At 42.5% G+C, this 20,804-nt stretch overlaps 1 protein-coding gene across 1 annotated transcript in view; it reads left to right on the forward strand.

The window, feature by feature from the left end:
- LOC111958102 (BDNF/NT-3 growth factors receptor) overlaps window positions 1-20,804 on the forward strand; it is a 93,116-nt gene that overhangs the window by 34,755 nt on the left and 37,557 nt on the right. The window contains exons 13-16 of the mRNA XM_070437099.1: window positions 6,177-6,362; window positions 12,053-12,183; window positions 12,286-12,325; window positions 15,238-15,409. Of these exons, the coding sequence (XP_070293200.1) occupies window positions 6,177-6,362; window positions 12,053-12,183; window positions 12,286-12,325; window positions 15,238-15,409 (529 nt within the window). The remainder of the gene's footprint in view (window positions 1-6,176; window positions 6,363-12,052; window positions 12,184-12,285; window positions 12,326-15,237; window positions 15,410-20,804) is intronic.

The following is a 20,804-nucleotide window of genomic DNA, read 5'->3' on the forward strand; positions in this document are numbered from 1 at the left end:
GTCAGGAACGTGACAATGTGGCTGGGGGTAATAGCGTTTCTTTCACATGACCCATCAATTTAGACAAGTGTGTCTGGGTAAGCATCATCTAATATTTATACAATATTTTTATCGGGACATGTTCTATTTTAGATATTTCTACTATGCAAATATGTAAGTTACCATTTAACTGTACCATTTACACCTTCTGTATCCTGTGCATGTGACAAATAAACTTAGATTTGATTTGATATATTGTGTGTTTACCGGAGACGGTAATGTGAAGAACAACATGACCTGCACCAACGTCAGATTAGGATATAGGCCAAGGACTAGATAAAGTGTATTTTTACTACTACTTTTTGCTACTACTTTCACCACTTTTAGTCTTGAAGTCTTTGGTTGTTTACTACACTACCTTACTCACTCTGTTTAGCACATGGCCTCACATGTGAATCCTTAAAGAGATGGGTGGGGCTAAGGCTTAAGAGGTTGTGAATGATGCTGAATGGGTGTAGACAAAGAAATACATTCAAGGGCCATTTTCTCAAAAGTGAGGTTACAAGTTGATCAACTTTCAAAGCAGAATTACTTTCCCATTCTTCCTTAACTGCAGTGTATGATATACCATTATGTAGTCTGTAATTTTATCCAATAAAAAAATAAAATAAAAAACTATTTTTTTTGTTGCTACATAACACTTTATGGATCACATTTATAAAACGCAGGAAAATCACATTTTTGATTGCACTGGGCCTTTAAAGTTTTTTTCTATTGGAATATATGTGTACACTCCGATATGCAATATAAAATATGTTTTTATAGGCTACTTGCTGAAATATCCAGAGCCAAGAGCCTCTTGTGAGTGTATTATGTGGTTGTTGTGCTATACATGATGGATTGATTGCTGTAGTGTTTTTACGTCATATCCAAGAGGCATATAGTTACAGTAAACTATGATATAGGCCCTCATGTGAACCATTTCAATTTTTGAGCCTGTTTCTCATGCTGAGGTCTATAAAGCACTAAAGGCAATGGAGACTAAAAAGTCTGCAGGTCCAGACAACCTAGATCCCCTACCTCTTAAAGATAGCAGCTGATATTATTACTGAACCTGTGGCTCACATTTTCAACTGAGTCTCTTGACCAATTCCATACCCAGCATTTGGAAATCAGCTTATGTCCTCCCACTGCTGAAGGGTGGAGATCCCTCAGATGCCAATAACTATCGTCCTATCTCTAAACTCCCTATCCTGGCCAAAGTCTATGAATCCCTAGTGAACTCACAGAACTCACAGTTAAAAAAACGTCTTAGTTGAACAGAACATACTGAGCGTGGTTCAGTCTGGCTTTGGATCTGGGCACAGCACCACAACTGCAGCTACGGCAGTGGCAAACAACATCATTAATGCACTAGATAAAAAGCAACGTTGTGCTGCTCTGTTTGTTGAGTGTAAGTGCTTGTTTTATGCTGGATCATGTTGTTGTATTGTATTGTTGTATGTTTTAATTCTGTAATTTATTGATTGTTGCTGCCTTCTTGGCCAGGGGTCTCCCTCGAAAAAGGGGCTCTGGGTGTCAATGGCCTTTTCCTGGTTAAATAACGTTGTTTTTTTTTTAAATACAAAACTATTGAGGTTCACTCGTTGACAATAAACACAAATGGAACTGTATATTGGTAGTCACTAAAGTGAATGCATTTTTCTCATGTCCACCCTCTCTGTCCTTCCTCCCCCTCTCTAGAGTGTGTGTTTGGGTTTTGTAGAAGCCCATCCACACACTCTGTCCACACACAGGCCATGAGCGCTGCATGGACATAACACACACACACACACACACACACACACACACACACACACACACACACACACACACACACACACACACACACACACACCACACACACACACCACACACACACACACACACACACACACACACACACACACACACACACACAACACACACACACACACACACACACACACACACACACACACACACACACACACACACACACACACATACACACACACACACAGTGGCTGAAAGAGTGCAATTCAAAGCCCTCAATGACACTCAGACTGGATTGTCAAAATGTCATCAATCCACGCCTATGTGTGTATTAATGTGGCCATTCAACATTAAACACATCAGGGAACCTACAGTGTGCACCACCACACTTACAGCCATTAATTTACAAGACAAACAATGGATGGCAAACAGTATTGGGAGGAAACTTGTGTTTTTTGCCTGTCTCTCTTTCTCTTCCCTTTTCATTATTCTTCCTCCCTCCACTCTACTCCATTTTCCTTCCTTTTCCTTCTCTCTCGTCACCTTTGCTTGTATTGAGTGGGAAGCTGGTTTCCTAGTGGCATATGAGAAGGTGAATGTGGTTTTTTATTAAAAATAGAAAAGCACTGACAGAGAAAGAGAGAGAGAGAAATCTCTATTTTTAAATGGAGGGGGCGTTTTGTTAGGAATCTGATATGCTGTTGACTGCAGCTAGGTCCTGTTCTGTCAGGTACAGAGAGGGCTGGATTCAGAGCCTGTCATTTCATTGCAGTGTAAATGAAATTGTATCCTACCTTCTATCTCCATTAGTCTTCATCCCTTCATCCTTCTCTCTCTCCCCCTATTCAATTCATTCATTTGTCCACCAACCCCCTCCTCATCTCCTTTCTCTATCTCTCCCCCTCTCCCCCTCTCCTCTCATTCCTACGTACGCTTTTTTGTCTCCTCCTCCTATCCCTCCGCCCTTAATTTCCTTAGTGTACATGAGATCGATAGATCACTTCCTGTGTTCAGCGGGGTTAGAGGTGGATTTAGAGAGCAACATGCTCGGGTTACCCTGCTGGAGGGCCCCGGGGTGGCTGATTTGGGGGGGGGGGGTCAGGGGACCAGAGGGGTGACAGTGACAGGACACTTTACTGGTCACTCTACATCACTGCCGGTTAGCACTGAACATGTCTGAAGTGGACGTGGAACTCAAGTTCCTTACTGGGTTCAATCTCAGCATCTCCCCTCATTTTGACAACACTGATAGACATGATGCCATTTTAAACCGTTTAGTACACTCCACATGTCCATAACCCCAACAGCCCTTAAACCCCATGTCCAATAAATGTTCTGCTGCTGTCAGTCTGTCTGTCTAAGGAAGAGCGCCCAGCAAGCCAGAGGAGATCAATATAGTTAGCTAGGTCACCGGTGATAGAAGTCAGTATTCAACGTCCATCCATGTCTGAGAATGTCAGGAAATGATGTGGAAACCGGCCACTAGGAGCATCAGTGAGCAGTGTTACCTTCAAATAGGTTTCGGAAGCATCTGCCTCTGATTCCAAAGGTCGCAAGTTCAAATCCAGCAATCGAAAGTTGTTTTTGAGATTTTTGTTTAAAGCCTATCCCAAACCTTAACCCTTACCTTAACCAATTAGCGTTAATTCCTAACCTTAAAAATGTGGAGTTGGTGTCTAAACTTAACCTTAAACACTTAGAAATTTGACATTTGGAACAACTTCGAAATTTGACTTTTGAGAAACATGGAGTCACCCCCTTAGTCCAGCCAGCCCACCACAGCAGCGGAGCAGCTCTCTGTCTGTTTAATGGTGTTAGGTCAGGACCTGACCCCACTTAAGCTTTTACCTACACCCCCCAGCCCCAAACGACTCCCCGCGGCCCACCGACCTGCTCTGTGCCTCCCTCCCTTCTCCAGGCTAAATAGCATTTATAATGATCTGACCCTGGACCTCACGTTAAAAGTGAGCATACCCCCAGCCCCCCCCCAGCACATGCCCACTCTAATCTCATGGCTGAAAACCATAATTCGCTAATTACTGTAGTATCTGGTGTTTGATTGAGATACAGAACGAGGAAAAGTTCATTACTCTCAGATTTTGTCAGGCCTAGAGTGTGTTTCTGCGGGGTTCAGAGAGGTGTGTATGTGGGCCGCCTGACGTCACTGTCTCTGGTAAGTCATGTACATCCCCTAACTGCCTGTCGTCTACCAGGCTGTTTGCACTGCAGGTCAACCTGATTAGACCAGCCGTGCTCGGAGGATCACTTCTCTCAGTCAGAGAAAATCCATACATAAGTCTCTTTTTACACTGCCCAGAACATTGGGGTCCAATCAGATCCAAGATGGACGCCTCTCCAGTCTCAACAATGCATTGAAGTGCAGCCACTACTGTACAATGCGTCACGGCTCTTCCTGAGGACGGCGGTGGAGAGGGAGGCATAATGGTGGCACATCATTTGAGCACCCACAGGGGAGAGAGAAGCCTGTTTGCGGAGAAACCACTCAACACATTAGCGGTGGAGAATGAAAGAGCTCCTCTGTAGAGCGCTATAGTGTCCTCGCTCCGCTTGAACCTCAAGTAGCAGAGAGAAGCCACGGCAGCCCAGTAAAGAAAGGCTGGACGAAAGAGATCCGGTGTTATGAGATTGTAAAGTTTAGTTGGAATTCTCAAACCACCAGGAGGCAAGGCTCACCTTTAGTCATAAACTAAGACCCCTATAGAGGTTTTCCTGGTCAGATGTCGTGGTGAGGAACAACTCCTGGCCCTAGTCAATATGAATTAGGGTAAATCATCCCACTACGAGATAGTTAACTTGCTAACCACTGCTCCACTAGGCTTAACCTTCGTGAGGGAGATCATAACTACCTCGTTATTACCTTGGTAAGGGTCGCTACAATACTTTTCATGAGTGCTGCTGTCATGTGCCAGGGGTTATGTTGTTTCCTTCCAACACAATGCATCTACTATTTTCGACGGACATGTGCTTTGACTTGCAGGAACATACCAGTCATGTTTCACCACAATCCGATGATCAGGGTGCACGCATGGAAGCATACACCCACACTATCACACACACACACACACATACTAGCACGCAGACATACAAACACACACACACACACAACCTTATAAGTCTGCTGAGAGACAATCCCTCTTTGTTTCTCTGTCCTTTTCCACAGCCTCCTCCTTCTTAGGAATGCACCACTGCCATGTCTCTACTGCTCCAAAAACAACACTGTGGTGTGTGTGTGTGTGCGTGTGCATGAGTGTAGGTGCGTGTGTGTGTGTGTGTGCATGTGTTCGTGTTCAGAGATTGAGACTGTGTGTATGAGAATAAGAGCTTCATTGTTTATTTTGGGATGGAAGTGGAAACCAGAGAAGAAACAGAGTTTGGTCCACAGAGAAGTGATGGACAACAAAGGAATTGTTGAGGCTCAGCGTCAGACCATCGTTCTCTCTCCCCATTCGCAAAGCACTCTATCGACGCACCTTCTCTCACCATGGCCTGAACTACTGTTGTACGTTCATTGCCCCTGAGGGGATACACACATGCAATTTGAATACATTTTTTGAAGATAGGTTTGGTCCTCAACTTCCACTATTTTTAAGAGGTCATTCGCAATTGCCAAATCCATTTATAGACTTTCAAATTCATGATATATAGCCATTGATCTTGAGGAATTTGCCTGTAAATGCCGCATGAGCTTAGTTCAACTGTCTGATCTGGCTTCCATAGCTGTCTATGCATTTCTCCAGCCCCATCCCTTAGATGTTTACGGGAGGGGGGAAATTGCCTTGCAATGAAGAGTGTTGGGCCAGTAACTGAGAGGTTGCTGGTTCGAATACCCGAGTGGACTAGGTGAATAATCTGTCTGTGCCATTGAGCAAGGCACTTAACCCTAATGGCTCCTATAAATCCCTCTGGATAAGCGCGTCAGCTGAATGTAAAACGTTAAAATGTTTACTGAAACAGTGGCGGGGTGTACGTTTTGTTGTTGTTTGAAACACAGATTTCCCTTTTAAAGACCCTTTTTCTGTTGGTGGATCAGAGGAGACCGATGAAATCCTAGACAGTAACAATACAAAATCCACTCAAAATGTACTATTTAACAATATTTGAATATTACCTGTTGTAAAATTGCATATAAAATGTGTTATACCCATATTGCGTGCTTTGGATATGGGCTTTGACAATGAACAAGGACGGGTGTGGTGATTGGTATGTAATTAAGCTTTGTGCTTTTTGCTAAGACAAAAACATGCCTCCCCTTCCATTTGTTTCTTTCCTTCTTCCACATTCATTTTCCTCAAACACCTCTTCTCTTCTCTTCATCTCTCTCCTCTCTTTTACCTTTTCTCTCACACTGAATTCCACTCCCCTCGCTTTCTCCCCTCTCTCAGGTGCATCGTCTGTGATCAGCAACGATGACGACTCAGCCTCTCCTCTCCACCACGTGTCCAATGGCAGTAACACTCCGTCCTCCTCTGAGATGGGCCTAGACGCGGTCATCATCGGCATGACCAAGATCCCCGTCATCGAGAACCCTCAGTACTTCCGCAGCAACAGCATGCTCAAATCAGACACCTGTGAGTAGAACAACAAGACCATGGCTTACACACACACACACACACACACGCACAGCGACAAGTATGCAATACACATATGAATGGCTTTCTTTTGCCACCAGTTCATTTTAACTGGTAACAACATGTTCTGAGCTGACATAGCCTACTATGCTGCAGCGAAGAAGAGTAACGTGCGGACTAGGAGATCTCAGGGGATCTGAGTGCTGACGTCCCCATGAATCTGTTACACCAACACATATTGTAGACGCCATCTAAGAACCCATACCTGAATGTGCGTATGCATAGGTTGCCATAGCAACAACCTCTCCGCTGCTATGGAACCGGCCTTGGAGCTGCTGATAAAATGTGTTGAGTGGGACAGGATGCGTTCTCTCTGTGTGTGTGTGTGTGTGTGTGTGTGTGTGTGTGTGTGTGTGTGTGTGTGTGTGTGTGTGTGTGTGTGTGTCGTGTCGTGCTTGCGTTTGCGTTCTGCGTGCGTCTGTTGCGCCTGCGCGCGTGCGTGCGTGCGTGCGTGCGTGCGTGCGTGCGTGCGTGCGTGCGTGCGTGCGTGCGTGTACAGTACCAGTCAAAAGTTTGGACACACCTAGTAACCAAAAAGGTGTTATGTTATATTTTACATTCTTCAAAGTAGCAACCCTTTGCCTTGATGACAGTTTTGCACACTCTTGGCATTCTCACAACCAGCTTCACCTGGAATGATTTTCCAACAGTGTTGAAGGAGTTTCCACATATGCTGATTACTTGTTGGCTGTTTTTCCTTCACTCTGTGGTTCAAATCTCAAATCATCTCAATTGAGTTGAGGTTGGGTGATTGTGGAGGCCAGGTCATCTGATGCAGCTCTCCATCACTCTCCTTCTTGGTCAAATAGCCCTTACACAGCCTGGAAGTGTGTTGGGTCATTGTCCTGTTGAAAAACAAATTATAGTCCCAATAAGCACAAACCAGATGGGATGGCGTATGGCTGCAGAATGCTGTGGTAGCCATGCTGGTTAAGTGTGCCTTGAATTCTAAATAAATCACAGACAGTGTCACACGCAAAGGACCCCCACACCATCACACCTCCTCCTACATGCTTCACAGTGGGAACCACACATGCAGAGATCATCCGTTCAACTACTCTGCATCTCACAAAGACACAGCAGTTGGAACCAAAATTCTCGAATTTGGACTCATCAGACCAAAGGACAGATTTCCACCAGTCTAATGTCCATTGCTCATGTTTCTTGGCCCAAGCAAGTCTCTTCTTCTTATTGGTGTCCTTTAGTAGTGGTTTCTTTGCAGCAATTCGACCATGAAGGCCTGATTCACACAGTCTCCTCTGAACAGTTGATGTTGAGATGTGTCTGTTACTTGAACTCTGTGAAGCATTTATTTGGTCTGAAATTTCTGAGGCTGGTAACTTTAATGAACTTATCCTCTGCAGCAGAGGTAACTCTGGGTCTTACATTCCTGTGGCGGTCCTCATGAGAGCCAGTTTCATCATAGCGCTTGATAGTTTTAGCTACTGCACTTGAAGAAACTTTCTTGACATTTTCAGCATTGACTGACCTTCATGTCTTAAATGAATGATGGACTGTCATCTCTCTATGCTTATTTGGGCTGATCTTGCCGTCATAGGGACTTGGTATTTAGGGCTATCTTCTAAATAGGGCTATCATCTGTCTATCACCCCTACCTTGTCACAACACAACTAATTGGCTCAAACACATTAAGAAGGAAAGAAATTCTACAAATTAACTTTTTACATGGCACACCTGTTAATTAAAATGCATTCCATGTGACTATCTCATAAAGCTGATTGAGAGGATACCGAGAGTGTGCAAAGCTGTCATCAAGGCAAAGGGGGGTTACTTTGAAGAATCTCAAATATAATATATATTGTGATTTGTTTTTGGTTACTACATGATTCTATATGTGTAATTTCATAGTTTTGATGTCTTCACTATTATTCTACGATGTAGAAAATATTACGAATAAAGAAAAACCCTTGAATGAGTAGGTGTTCTAAAACCTTTGACTGGTATTGTATGTGCATATCTGTCTCCGGCTTCTTCTCCTGTCTGGGCCAATGGAGAGAAGGTTGTGATCTGACTGGTCTCTGCAGCCCAAAAAAATGGATTCGTAAAATGTCAGTCAATGATGCTCAATACTGTACAACTCAGTGTTTGTGTGTGTGCGTGTACGGGAGCATGTGTGTGTATAAATGTAGTATTCACTTTGATGAGGAAGAGATTAACAGTGTAGGTCAGGTATTCTGTCAGGGGAGTGGGTGTGACTCTAATATCTTAGAAAAAGATCAATGGCCTCCATTAGTTTTGTCCACTCCATTAGAGTAGTCAGAGCTCATTAAGAACATGAGACACACACACACACACCCCAGCTGATAGACACACTCACAGATGCACTGTCAACTTGCATGTCTTGCAACTGAAGTACTAAAGGCCGACACAACAGAGGTTTCCTCCTTTCTTAGTGCAGTCTACTCTTCTTTCAACCCCTGTTTCTTCCTTTTGTTCTCTCCATCCTGGTCTCTGGGTTTAGAAGGATTAACATTGTACTGGAAAATTTGATTCACAAATGTATTTTTACCAGGATGTTTACTTGCAGAAGGGCTCTCCTCCTGTGGAAATGATCCCGTTCACCCATGACATCAGAACACAGGGACTAAAGTCTAAAGCCAACCACTATTCTACCCTCCAGAAGTGAGGCTTCGGAAATGAACAGCTACTTAGCTGAAACTAGAGAGGATGACAGACAGTGGAAGGGGGGTGGACTTGGATAGGGAACATGTCTCTTCTTGACATGTATATTTTACGTACTTACAAAGAATGATAAAAGAGTACATGTGTAGAGTTAGGTTGTGTAAATGAAGACTTACTGTACATGAATTGGCGGTAATGGTGGAATTGTATGGTTGTAATGGTAAAAATATCTGAGTTTTAACTTGGAAGTATTTGTGTAACCATGCTATTATTGTTGCGAAAGAAGAGAATTAGTGAGCAATGGTAACGAGTTGTGGCTTTTGTGGATAAATGTTCTGGGAACTGTGGGAACTTACATGTAATTAATTCCCTGAGCTGTTGTTTTGGCAGATGTGATGTCATCAGGTTCACATGTTTTGTCAGATGTGATGTCATCAGGTTCACACACACACAAAGCTGCGCTCAGGTCTTCAGTCTGTATGTGCTAGTCTAATGGCCTAGGCTCTCTGTCTCCCTCTCTCTGTCTTTTTACATAATATTGGGTTATGCCTCTCAGTAAGTTAGTGCAGATCGATGCAGCTTCAAAGTCTAGCCCGCTGTAATGCAATAGCTCGAGTGGTGAGCTTTTCTTCAAATGCATTTCTTAATCAGATCAGAAATAAATCTTGATGGTTTGTGTCCGGGTCCACGGTTTCTCTCTCTGAAGACAGTAACCTGCTGATGAATATGTTTTGGTGTTCTCCACTGTCCTCGTGCTGTAGATGGAGGCCTGGGTTGAGTTAAGTGGGCGCAGAGCATCTACAGTATCTGGCTGCATGAAAACCGCTCTGGGAGAAAGCACTGGGAAAAGCCTGCTATGTTATTACCACCAGACTGATCTCAGTGTTAGTTCAGTCAAAAATCGTTGTTTCAAATAGACCTTCAAACATCAATTTCTGACGATTCCCACCTGACAGCTATTACACATGCTGAGAGACAGAGCTGAGCTAACACTGTACAACGCAATGATACAAATTGCTATCATCACAATAAAAAGACAGAATACAAAACGAATAGTAAAACTCCCTTTCAATTGAAAATTAGACAAAACACCTCACCACAATGTACAGTACCAGTCAAAAGTTTGGACACACCTACTCATTCAAGGGTTTTTCTATTTTGACTATTTTCTACATTGTAGAATAATAGTGAAGACATAAAAACTATGAAATAACACATATGGAATTGTGTAGTAACCAAAAAAGTGTTAAACAGATCAAAATATATTTTAGATTTTTATTCTTCAAAGTAGCCACCCTTTGCCTTGATGACAGCTTTGCACACTCAATCACTGACAGTGTCTCCAGCAAAGCACCCCCACACCATCACACCTCCTCCTCCATGCTTCATGGTGGGATCCACACATGCGGAGATCATCCGTTCAACTACTCTGCGTCTCACAAAGACACAGCGGTTGGAACCAAAAATCTCAAATTTTGACTCATCAGAACAAAGGACAGATTTCCACCGGTCTAATGTCCATTGCTCGTGTTTCTTGGCTCAAGCAAGTCTCTTCTTCTTATTGGTGTCCTTTAGTAGTGGTTTCTTTGCAGCAATTCAACCATGAAGGCTTTTTTCACACAGTCTCTGAACAGTTGATGTTGAGATGTCTGTTACTTGAACTCTGTGAAGCATTTATTTGGGCTGCCATTTCTGAGGCTGGTAACTCTAATGAACGTATCCTCTGCAGCAAAGCTAACTCTGGGTCTTTCATTCCTGTGGCGGTCCTCCTGAGAGCCAGTTTCATCATAGCGCTTGATGGTTTTTCAAAGTTCTTGAAATGTTCCATATTGACTGACCTTCATGTCTTAAAGTAATTATGGACTGTCATTTCTCTTTGCTTATTTGAGCTGTTAATGCCATTATATGGACTTGGTCTTTTGCCAAATAGGGCTATCTTCTGTATACCACCACTACCTTGTCACAACACAACTGATTGGCTCAAATGCATTAAGAAGGAAAGAAATTCCACAAATTAACTTTTAACAAGGCCCAGCTGTTAATTAAAATGCATCCCAGGTGACTACCTCATGAAGCTGGTTGAGAGAATGCCAAGAGTGTGCAAAGCTGTCATCAAGGCAAAGGGTGGCTACTTTGAAGAATCTCAAGTAGATAATATATATGTCAGGACCCGGTGCGAGAAACAGTCACTAAATAATCGTCAGAACCCAGAAGATGAGGCAGACACAGCAGTACTAAAGATGGTGGTTTAATTAAAGAACAAAATCTTCAGGCAAAGAAACTAAATCCACAATGTCCAAAAATAAAGCCAAGAGGCACAAAATGGAAATCCTCCAAAATACAAAAGAAACTCCACAAAGAGGTAAAAAACAGCAGGGAAAAAACAAACCTCAAAAGACTACTCAAAATATACACAAGAACTAAACCAGAGAACCTCTGGAAAATCCAATAAAATAAATATCTGTAAAGAACAAGGCTTGGGCTGAGGCTGGGTGCTAACTTACAAACACTGAGCAAGGAACAGAGGAACACACAGGGTTTAAATACTAACAAGGGAATGACCTACAGGTGCAAACAATAATTAGAGCAAGAAAAACAAAAGGTACAAAAAAGGTGCAATGGGGACATCTAGTGACCAAAACCCAAACAGTCTTGGCCAAAACCTGACAATATATTCATTTGTTCAACACTTTTTTGGTTACTACATGATTCCATATGTGTTATTTCATAGTTTTGATGTCTTCACTATTTTTCTAAATTGTAAAAATAAAGGAAAACCCTTGAAGGACAACCCGTGTGGGTGGGTCCAAACTTTTGAGTGGTACTGTATATAAATAAAATAAAATAGTAGCTAGATCATTCGGTGCAACAAATGATGGCTCCCAGACCCCTTATCCAACCATAAGCCATCTCTTGTCATCTATGATACATCCAGTTTAGGAAGTCACACTGATATCTGTAATAACTAGGTTCTGTCTGTCTTGCAGTTGTCCAGCACATCAAGAGGCACAATATAGTTCTGAAGAGGGAGTTGGGAGAAGGGGCGTTTGGCAAGGTTTTCCTGGCCGAGTGCTATAACCTGTCTCCTGAGCTCGACAAGATCCTGGTGGCTGTCAAGGTAACGCTGCTCTTTACTGTCTATCACAACCTACTGTAGACTACATTGTTTGACCAATTTCCAAATGGACTCCTAACCCCCAACCCCCTAACACTCTTATAGGAAAATCTGCCTGCTTCCACCAAGAATTCCAGCAGTCTAAGTCTGTGGTTAAATGTTTTCTTTTTGGATTGTTTTTATAAAAAAATACATTTCTTGTGGGGAAGCCCCCCCCCCCCCCCCTGACCTCCTGTCCTTTCTGTGTCACAGAAATGTGCTAGCAACCTGCAACCAAGTCACATCTAAGATGATAGATGTGACTTGGCACTTTCCAAGTTGCCGTCTCTACGGTCTAACATACTCATATCCACTAATGGTAGTGGTTTTACAAGAACGTATTGGACAGGCATGCGGCCATATAGGCTAGGCTACCATGTTTATGGAAAAATACGCAAAGGAGCCATTGATCAAGATACTGAACAGTGATATTAGTGATATTAGCTAACGCGTTGGCAGTCTCAAGAAAAGATGCTCGAAGTCACACAGGCGATCAAAGGCACCAATGTCCTGGTCGGTCGTACAATATCATAGGTAAATCACGTTCAGGGGTGAGTTTCCTGAAAGCTATGTGTGAACAAACGTCTTCTGTACGTGTGAATAATCTTCAGAATTCGTCGAAAGAAGCACTTCAATGTTGGGTTGTTAGTGCATGGACGTGCAGTTGCCCAACACTGCCTTGCAGCTCTCAGGGACTGCCATGCAGAGCGCAGTAGAACTATCAGCCCACGGAGAGAAGCGGGAGATTGAACTTCACACAACTTTCTAGAGTTTTCCGTGTTAGTTGACACCACCAACGTTTCCCTTTAGTGTGGCAATTGTGATCAAATCAACACAATATTAGCAACTTTCAATACAACACACCCGCAACTAAACAAACTATGCACAAGATTTTGTTGTGGACAGAACGCATCGGAGTAAGATTCTATTGTGCAAGACTCAGCTTGTACTCTACACAGACCGGTGCGGCATAATAATGGCCGTAACGGATCAAATGGAATGGCATCAAACAGATGGAAACCATGTTTGATCTATTTGATACCATTCCACTGATACCGCTCCAGTCATTCCCACGAGCCCGTTCTCCCCAACTAAGGTGCCACCAACCTCCTGGGATGGATCTGTGCTATTTACTTTGAACTGGACTGTGTTTACAGCTGTGGCCGTGAGTAGATGCACTTATCTTGAGATCAAAGCAAGAGCTGCATGTAGCCACGTGTGCACGTTCTGTTCATATCCTTTGCTAGATAGTGAGTTATTAGCCCAGTTATAGATCATTTGTAGTCAGCAATAGGGGAGTCATTGATTCCCACAAGAGCACAAAACGTGTACATTTCTAGCCATCTTTGAAAAGAGAGTCAGGTAAAGAGCTTTTTTTTCTTAAAGGGTCAGTGATGTATTTTGAGAAGGCTTGAATAAGCTAAGTAGCCAATAGGCAGAGGGTAGCATAATTTGTCTGATTCTCTGTAATAATGGTATGGGAATAATAATGCATTTGATTTTGTAAAGTGGTTTCTTGCATCAAACAACACAAAACATTTTCCGTCACCTCCTTGTCTGAAGGACAAGTGCATTAACAGGTTAATTACAAGCCCTGCATGTTTTTTTTCTTCTCAAACGTCTCATGGAATGTAGGCCTGAATTGAACAGCACACATTGGCAGCTACTGCAGGCTGAATGGTAGAACAGCTATTTCCATGTTAAAATGTTATGGGATACATTTTCTCCATTGTTTTTGATGGTAGGTCACTCTGGTAGGCCTACATTATTATACAATTGCCAGAGTAACCTACTTGGCCACTGTTAAAACTGCAACTTAAAGCGGATACAGCCTCAGTGTTCACAGTAAAGTTTGCGCTCAACAGACTTAGTGACAATGTTTTGGTTGCCCAAGTCCATTTCTGTTCTGATCATAATGATGAGTCCTGTTTCCTGGAATGCATTTTGTTAAAGATGGGGGTGGATGAACCTCTTTTGTCTGGCATCTCAGTATTCTAGCTGGGGGTCAGAACAGAGGGTCAGCCCTTGGCTTCCTTAGCGCTCTCCTGTTCCTATTTGTAAATGGACACTTCAGGTCTCTGTAAGCACAAAACACCCTATGTACTCATATACCCACTTTTTGTAGGACCAAATCAATTATTCATACAGAATCATTTCTATATATTTCTGTAGATATGAATTTAGGCCCATATCGCTTACATTTCATTAAACTCTCTCTCTTCATCCCTCTCTCTCTCTATCTCTCTTGTTCCTTCTCTCTCTCTGTCTCTGTCTCTGTCTCTGTCTCTGTCTCTGTCTCTGTCTCTCTTCTCTCTCTCCTCTCTTCTTCTCTCTCTCTCTCTCTCTCTCTCTCTCTCTCTCTCTCTCTCTCTCTCTCTCTCTCTCTCTCTCTCTCTCTCTCTCTCTCTCTCTCTCTCGTATTTGCCTCTGCACTAAAATCGCATGACAGATTTCATGAAAATAGCAAAGATCAGAACACGAGAACCAATAACACTACTTCTGTAAACAATGACACAGTAATCACTTACAGTATAAAAGTAAACACCATCTCTGCTTGGTCATTGCCAATAAGCTAACATTGTGGGCTATGGTTTTGTTTCTATAACTAATTTTTACTTTAAGAGCCACTTAAGTCTGCACTTGGTGGACTTGAGCCAAAAACATCTTGTGCAGAATAGTACCCTGTCAGTAAACATCTCTCAAACTCAGTGTGCATGTAGTGAGTTCTTGAGGAAACGTAGGTAGTAACCTTGTGTGTGTGTGTGTGTGTGTGTGTGTGTGTGTGTGTGTGTGTGGTGTGTGTGTGTGTGTGTGTGTGTGTGGTGTGTTGTGTGTGTTGTGTGTGTGTGTGTGGTGTGTGTGTGTGTGTGTGTGTGTGTGTGTGTGTGTGTGTGTTGTGTGTTGTGTGTGTGTGTGTGTGTGTTGTGTGTGTGGTGTGTGTGTGTGTGTGTGTGTGTGTGTGTGTGTGTGTGTTGTGGTGTGTGTGTGTGTGTGGTTGTGTGTTGTGTGTGTGTTCAGACCTGAAAGAGGCCAGTGAGAATGCGAGGAAGGACTTCCATCGAGAGCCGACGTTGCTGACCAACCTGCAGCACGAGCATATCGTCACCTTCTACGGTGTGTGTGTGGAGAGCGACCCCCTCATCATGGTGTTTGAGTACATGAAGCACGGGGACCTCAACAAGTTCCTCAGGTAAACCATTCTTTGGGCATGTTCAAATTAGGCATATACTGCATAAAAGCCCACTATATTTTTTCAATAAGATTTTTAATAACACTGCTAGCTTATTTTGGGTTAACTTTTTTTGAACTCCATGTACAGATAGGACAGATGGAAATGTATTTCCTTAGGCATTAATCACGCAAACACATATATTTTTTATTCTGACACGGCATCAGTGAGATCCAAACCTATAATCTTCTGTTCTCTATCGATGGAATTAGTCCACTGCGACACCAGGAGGAAGCTCGCTTGCCATGTTTTTTACGCATGCCAAGCTGTTCATTTTAGTCTATTCAAACAGCCCCCATTTCAAAGTAAACAAGCACTCAGTTAGTGGGCGGCGGGCGCGGCCAACACACCTGAACACGCTTAACAAGATAGAGGATAATAAGAGTTTTGTTGATGCTGGGAACAGAATGTATATATTCTCTCGTTCTCTGAACATGACTAAAGTTTTTATGGAAAGTTTTCTTAACGTTCTGAGAATGGAATGTGTATGTTTTTAAATAACATTCTTAGAATGTTTTCTGAACGTTACTAAAGTTCCTTGTGGTTGTTATGGAAAGTTTTCTTAATGTTCTCAAGAACAATTTGGAAAATGTCTTTAAATAGAACAATGAGGAAACCTTTATGAAACGTTATGCTGAAGTGCTGAAAGTCCCACAGAAGAACGTTGTTTCTTAACGTTCTATGAACTATTTAAAACATTCCCAATGTCAAACCAGATGGAGAATGCTTCTAGAACATTACCATCATTGAAATATGAATGTAACCATGACTGGACTTTTAGGAAACGTTCGGTTCAAATAATGAAATACCAAGAATATTGTTTATTGTCAAGTTCCTTAATTACTGTAGTGGGCTAAATCAGGGTCACACACACTGTACAGTAGTGATTCTCCTCGACTCATCCCAAACCATCTCAATTGGGTTGAGGTCAGGTGATTGTGGAGGCCAGGTCATCTGATGCAGAACTCCATCACTCTCCTTCTTGGTCAAATAGCCCTTACACAGCCTGGAAGTGTGTTGGGTCATTGTCCTGTTGAAAAACAAATTATAGTCTCACCAGATTGGATGGCGTATGGCTGCAGAATGCTGTGGTAGCCTTGCTGGTTATGTGAGCTTTGAATTCTAAATAAATCACATACAGTGTCACCAGCAAAACACCCCCACAGCATCTCACCTTCTCCTCCATGCTTCATGGTGGGAACTACATATGCGGAGACCATCCGTTCACCTACTCTGCATCTCACAAAGACACAGCAGTTGGAACCAGAAATTTATAATTTGGACTCATCAGACCAAAGGACAGATTTCTACCGGTCTAATGTCCATTGCTTGTGTTTCTTGGCACCAAGCAAGTCTCTCCTTCTTATTGGTGTCCTTTAGTAGTGGTTTCGTTGCAGCAATTCGACCATGAAGGCCTGATTCACACAGTCTCCTCTGAACAGTTGGTGTTGAGATGTGTCACTTGAACTCTGTGAAGCATTTATTTGGGCTGCAATTTCTGAGGCTGGTAACTCTAATGAACTTATCCTCTGCAGCAGAGGTAGCGCTGGGTCTTACTGTGGCAGTCCTCATGAGAGCCAGTTTCATCATACCGCTTGGTTTGGTTTTTGCGGCTGCACTTGAAAAAACGTTCAAAGTTCTTGAAATGTTCCGCATTGACTGACCTTCATGTCTTAAATTAATGATGGACTGTCTCATCTCTTTGCTTATTTGAGCTGTTCTTGCCATAACATGGACTTGGTATTTTACCAAAAAGGATTATCTTCACCTCCCCACCTTTGTCACAACACAATTGATTGGTTCAAACACATTAAGAAGGAAATAAATTCCACAAATTAACTTTTATCAAAGCACACCTGTTAATTGAAATGCATTCCAAGTGACTACCTCATGCAGCTGGTTGAGAGAATGCCAAGAGAGTGCAAAGCTTTCATCAAGGCAAAGGGTGGCTTATTTGAAGAATCTCAAATATAAAATATATTTTGATTTGTTTAAAACTTGTTGGGTTACTACATGATTCTTCCATATGTGTTATTTCATAGTTTTGATGCCTTCACTATAATTCTACAATGTAGAAAATAGTAAAAAATAATGAAAAACCCTTGAATTAGTAGGTGTGTCCAAAATGTTGACTGGTACTGTATATACAGTATATAGACAAATAAATACCTTATTTACATAAATATTCAGTCCCTTTGCAATGAGACTTGAAATTGAGCTGAGGTGCATCTGGTTTCCATTGATCATCATTGAGATGTTTCCACAACTTGATTGGAGTCGACCTGTGGTAAATTCAATTGATTGGACATGTTTTGGAAAGGCACACATCTGTCTATATAAGGTCCCACAGTTGACAGTGCATGTCAGAGCTAAACCCAAGCCATGAGGTCAAAGGAATTGTTCATTGAGCTCCGAGACAGAATTATGTCGAGGCAGGGATATGGGGAACGGTACCAATGAATGCAGCATTGAAGAACACATTGGCCTCTATCATTCTTAAATGGAAGAAGTTTGGAACCTTCAAGACCCTTCCTAGAACTGGCCGCCCGGCCAAGCTGAGCAATCGTGGGAGAAGGTCCTTGGTCAGGGAGGTGACCAAGAACTCGATGGTCACTCTGACAGAGCTCCACAGTTCCTCTGTGGAGATTGGAGAACCTTCCAGAAGGACATCGATCTCTCCAGCACTGCACCAATAAGGTCTTTATGGTAGAGTGGCCAGAAGGAAACTACTCCTCAGTAAAAGGCACATGACAGCCCACTTGGAGTTTGCCAAAAGGCACCTAAAGACTCTCAGACCGCGAGAAACAAGATTCTCTGGTCTGATGAAACCAAGATTGAACTCTTTGGCCTGAATGCCAAGAATCACGCTTGAAGGAAACCTGGCACCATCCCTACGGTGAAGCAAGGTGAGGATGTTTTTCAGTGGCAGGGACTGGGAGACTAGTCAGGATCGAGGCAAAGATGAATGGAGCAAAGCACAGAGCGATCCTTAATGAAAATCTACTCCAGAGCGCTCAGGACCTCAGACTGGGGTGAAGATTCATCTTCATACAGGACAACGACCCTAAGCACACAGCCAAGACAACGCAGGAGTGGCTTCGGGACAAGTCTCTTAATGTCCTTGAGTGGCCCAGCCAGAGCCTGGACTTGAACCTGATCGAACATCTCTGGAGAGACCTGAAAATAGCTATGCAGCAACGCTCCCCATCCAACCTGACAGAGCTTGAGAGGATCTGCAGAGAAGGATGGGACAAACTCCCCAACTACAGGTGTGCCAAGCTTGTAGCGTCATACCAAAGACAACTCAAGGCTATAATCACTGCCAAAGGTGCTTTAACACAGTACTGAGTAAAGGGTCTGAATGCTTATGTAAATGTGACATTTCAGTTTTTGCATTGTGTGCCGATTGATGAGGGGAAAAAATCTATCTATGTAGTACTGTACACCTCACATAGTCTGTTCTGGACTTGGGGATTGTGAAGAGACCTCTGATGGCATGTCTTGTGGGGTATGCATGGTTGTCCGAACTGTGTGCTAGTAGTTTAAACAGACAGCTCGGTACATTCAGCTTGTCAACACTTCTTACAAAAACAAGTAGTGAAGAGGTCAATCTCTCTTCTACTTTGAGCCATGAGAGATTGACATGCATTTCAATAATGTTAGCTCCCCGTGTACTTTCAAGGGCCAGCCTTGCTGCCCTGTTCTGAGCCAATTGCAATTTTCCCAAGTCCCTCTTTGTGGCACCTGACCACACTACTGAACAGTACTCCAGGTGCGACAAAACAAGGGCCTGTAGGACATGCCTTGTTGATAATGTTGTTAAGAAGGTAGAGCAGCGCTTTATTATAGACAGACTGTTCCCCATCTTAGCTAATGTATCAATATGTTTTGACCATGACAGTTTACAATCCAGGCTTACTCTAAGCAGTTTAGTCATGTTGTTAGTAAAGATTTTTTTTTAATTAGAGGGCCTAAACAGCTGCCCTGGGGAAATACTGATTCTACCTGGATTATGTTGGAGAGGCTTCCATTAAAGAACACTATCTGTATTCTGTTAGACAAGTAACTCTTTATCCACAATATAGAATATATATGACTTTTCCTTCCCTTCCAGATCTGAGGGCACACACTTTCTCGTAGGCTTAAATTGAAGATATGTCAAATAGGAGAGGCAATATCGTCCACTATTATCCTCAGTTATTTTCCATCCAGAATGTCAGACCGCAGTGGCTTGTCATTGTTGATAGACAACAATAATTTCTTTCACCTCTTCCACACTCACTTACCGGAATTCCATAAGTACAGTGCTTGCCTTTTGTACTTTGGTCAGATATACTTGGATGTGTAGTGTCAGAGTTTGTTGCGGACAAGTTTGCTAATCTTGCCAATGAAAAAATCATTAAAGTAGTTGGCAATATCAGTGGGTTTTGTGATGAATGAGCCATCTGATTCAATGAATGATGGAGCTAAGTTTGCCTTTTTTCCCAAAATTCCATTTAAGGTGCTCCAAAGCTTTTTTCTCTCATTCTTTACATCATTTATTTTTGTTTCACTGTATAGTTTATTTTTATTTAGTTTAGTTTAGTGACACTATTTCTCAATTTGCAGTACGTTTGCCAATCGGTTGGGCTGCCAGACTTATTTGCCATACCTTTTGCCTCATCCCTCTCAACTGTAACATTTTTCAATTCCTCTTCAATCCAAGAGGATTTAACAGTTTTTACAGTCATTTAATGGGTGCGTGCTTATTAGTAACTGGAATAAGTAGTTTCATAAATGCGTCAAGTGCAGCGTCTGGTTGCTCCTCATTACACACTACAGACCAGCAAATATTCTTTACATCATCAACATAAGAATCACTACAAAACTTATTGTATGACCTCCTATAAACTATATCAGGCCCAGCCTTTGGAACTTTGCTTTTCCTAGATATGGCTACTATGTTGTGATCAATACATCCAATGGATTTGGATCCTGCTTTAAAGCAGATTTTTGCAGCATTAGTAAAGATGTGATCAATACATGTTGATTATTTCATTCCTGTGCTGTTTGTAACTACCCTGGTAGGTTGACTGACAACCTAAACCAGGTTGCAGTCACTGCTCACAGTTTGATGTTTTTTCTGGAGTGGGCAGCTTGATGAAAGCCTGTCACATTGGTATGAATGATTTGGGAGACAGGCGCAGGAATGCGTAATTAAAAAAAAAATTCTACCCAAATTACGGCGTGCCGTGTAAAGGCACGGGGACGAAGACCAAACAAACACTATACAAAACACAGGGTACAAACCCAAACAAAAGAGCGAGGAGTACCTCGAATAAATAACACATGCGTACAATGATTAACACACGGGACG

This window comes from Salvelinus sp. IW2-2015, linkage group LG33 (assembly GCF_002910315.2).
Source record: "Salvelinus sp. IW2-2015 linkage group LG33, ASM291031v2, whole genome shotgun sequence".
NCBI classification, from domain to species: domain Eukaryota; kingdom Metazoa; phylum Chordata; class Actinopteri; order Salmoniformes; family Salmonidae; genus Salvelinus; species Salvelinus sp. IW2-2015.